This window comes from Cetorhinus maximus, unplaced genomic scaffold (genome assembly GCF_964194155.1).
Source record: "Cetorhinus maximus unplaced genomic scaffold, sCetMax3.hap1.1 HAP1_SCAFFOLD_1026, whole genome shotgun sequence".
Lineage (NCBI taxonomy): Eukaryota > Metazoa > Chordata > Chondrichthyes > Lamniformes > Cetorhinidae > Cetorhinus > Cetorhinus maximus.
The window spans coordinates 57514-59991 of NW_027596968.1; the positions used below are offsets into that span (position 1 = coordinate 57514).

Sequence of the window (2478 nt, forward strand, 5' to 3'; positions counted from 1 at the left end):
TAGGGAGGGTTGTAGGGGCTGGAGAAGGTTACAGAGATAGGGAAGGTTGTAGGAGCTGGAGGAGATTATGGAAATAGGGAGGGTTGTAGGGACTGGAGGAGATTACAGAGATAGGGAGGGTTGTAGGGGCTGGAGGATGTTACAGGGATAGGGAGGGTTGTAGGGGCTGGAGGAGGTTACAGAGATGGGGAGGGTTGTAGGGGCAGGCGGAGGTGACAGAGATAGGGAGGGTTGTAGGGGGTGGAGGAGGTGACAGAATGTGGGAGTGTGGGCTAGGAGGTGGGAGATCTCTGTTAATCTCTTTGCTTCCAAAACCAGGAGCAATGTTGATGATTTTTAGCTTCACCTCAGCAGGTAATGCGCCTGGAATGGATGTCGATGGCAATGACCTGACCAATGGCAGCAAGCTTCATCAGGATGACCTTCCGAGTGATGGTCTCAGCAGCGTGTTTAAAACCTTCATCACGGTGATCTATCTGGTGACCTTTATCCTTGGCGTCTTCGGTAATGGCGTTGTCATTTGGGTCACCGTCTTCAAGCTGAAGAGGACGGTCAACACCGTCTGGTTCCTGGGTCTAGCCATCGCTGACTTTGCCTTCTCGCTCTTCCTCCCCTTCAGCACAGTGTACATTGCCCTGGGTTTCCACTGGCCCTTTGGCACTGCCCTCTGCAAGTTGAGCAGTGGGATCACCGTTCTGACCATGTTTGCCAGCATTCTGACCCTCACCGCCATCAGTGTGGACCGCTGCGTATTGGTGGTGCTGCCCGTCTGGTCCAAGAACTACCGGGGGCCACGCCTGGCTGTGCTGGCCAGCCTGGTCCTGTGGGGGGTCTCCGTTGCTTTGAGCGTCCCCAGCTTCATCTTTCGGGACACCGCAGTCACCAACAGCAGCACCCTGTGCTACACCAACTTTCTCACCGGTGCCGAGGAAGCGGCCTTTGAAAGCTTGGCCCCCGTGGACTATGACACGGCGATAGCTGAAGTAGAAAGCCTCGAGGGGGCCAGGTTCCACTCGCTGGCCCTTGCCCGCCTCCTCTTTGGCTTCCTCCTGCCCTTGCTGGTCATCGTCGCCAGCTATGCCACCCTCTCACTCCGGCTGCGGAGGAGCCGCTTGGCACACAGCGGCAAGCCCTTCAAGGTCATCATCGCCATCATCCTGGCCTTCCTCCTGTGCTGGGCGCCCTACCACATCTGCACCTTGATGGAGCTCCAGTACCAGCACAGCCAGCCGCTCCCGCTGGCACTGAGGCTGGGCATCCCACTCAGCACCAGCCTGACATCCTTCAACAGCTGCCTCAACCCAATCCTCTACATCTGCATGGGCCACAACTTCAGGCAAAGCGTCAGGAGGTCTTTGCAGAAGATTCTGGAGAATGCCTTTGTCGAAGACTCCATGCATTATCAAACGTCCAGCCAAGCCAAAACCAAACCTGCCTCCCTGGGAGAGGAGGGTAGCACTTTGGTTTAACCCTTAGAACATCAGGATTTAAGGGATAGGAGCGGGAGTAGGCCACTCGGCCTATCGAGCCTGCTCGGCCATCCAATACGATCCTGGGAGATCTTGGGCTTAAATTCCATTTCCCCGCCTGCCCCCCATATCCCTTAATTTCCCCGGGAGACCAAAATCCTGTCTATCTCAGCCTTAGATATATTCAACAGTGGGGCATCCACAGCTCTCTGGGGGATAGAATTCCAAGGATTCCCAACTCTCTTCGTGAAGTAATTTCTCCTCATTCCAGTCTAAAACGATCGGCCCCTTATCCTGAGACTGTGCCCCCCTACCGCCCCCCACCGTGTTTTAGAGCCCCCGACCAACGGAAACAATCCCTCTGCATCCGCCCTGAGTGGTTATATATTAGCGTCAACAATCATTGTGTCAATTTTTCATTATGGTGATTTTCTTTGCTTCTGTGAGTCTGAATATTCAATATCATTGATAAGAGCACAGGAACAGGAGGAGGCCCATTCAGCCCCCTCGAGCCTGCTACACAGGAACAGGAGGAGGCCCATTCAGCCCCCTTGAGCCTGTTACACAGGAACAGGAGGTTTGTGCCGGGCCCTCAACTTTTTACAATTGATATTAGTGACTTAGATGTGGGGGGTGAAGGCATGGTAGCTAAATTTGCAGATGACACAAAGATAGACAGGACAGTATGTTGTGAACAGGGCATAAGGAGATTGCGGACGGATATAGCTAGGCTGAGTAAGTGGGCAAAAATCTGGCAGATGGAGTATAATGTGTGAAAATGTGAAGTTGTTCACTGTAGCAGGAAGAATAAAAAAGCAGGGTGTTACATTAATGGAGAACAACTGTAAAATGCCAAGGTGCAGAGGGATCTAGGTTTCCTCATGCACGCGTCACAAAAAGTTAGTATGCAGGTACAGCAAGTAATTAAGAAGGCTAATGGAATGCTCTCCTTTATTACGAGAGAGATTGAACATAAAAGTAAATATAGTCGTTTGGGAGTACAGAACTT

At 52.5% G+C, this 2478-nt stretch overlaps 1 protein-coding gene across 1 annotated transcript; it reads left to right on the forward strand.

Moving 5' to 3' along the window:
- The first annotated feature begins 368 nt into the window (after nucleotides 1-368).
- Nucleotides 369-1922, forward strand: fpr1 (formyl peptide receptor 1). Its single transcript, XM_078536243.1, has one exon. It carries the CDS (start codon nucleotides 369-371, stop codon nucleotides 1467-1469), a length of 1101 nt encoding a protein of 366 aa, XP_078392369.1. The 3' UTR covers nucleotides 1470-1922.
- Nucleotides 1923-2478: the final 556 nt, after the last annotated feature.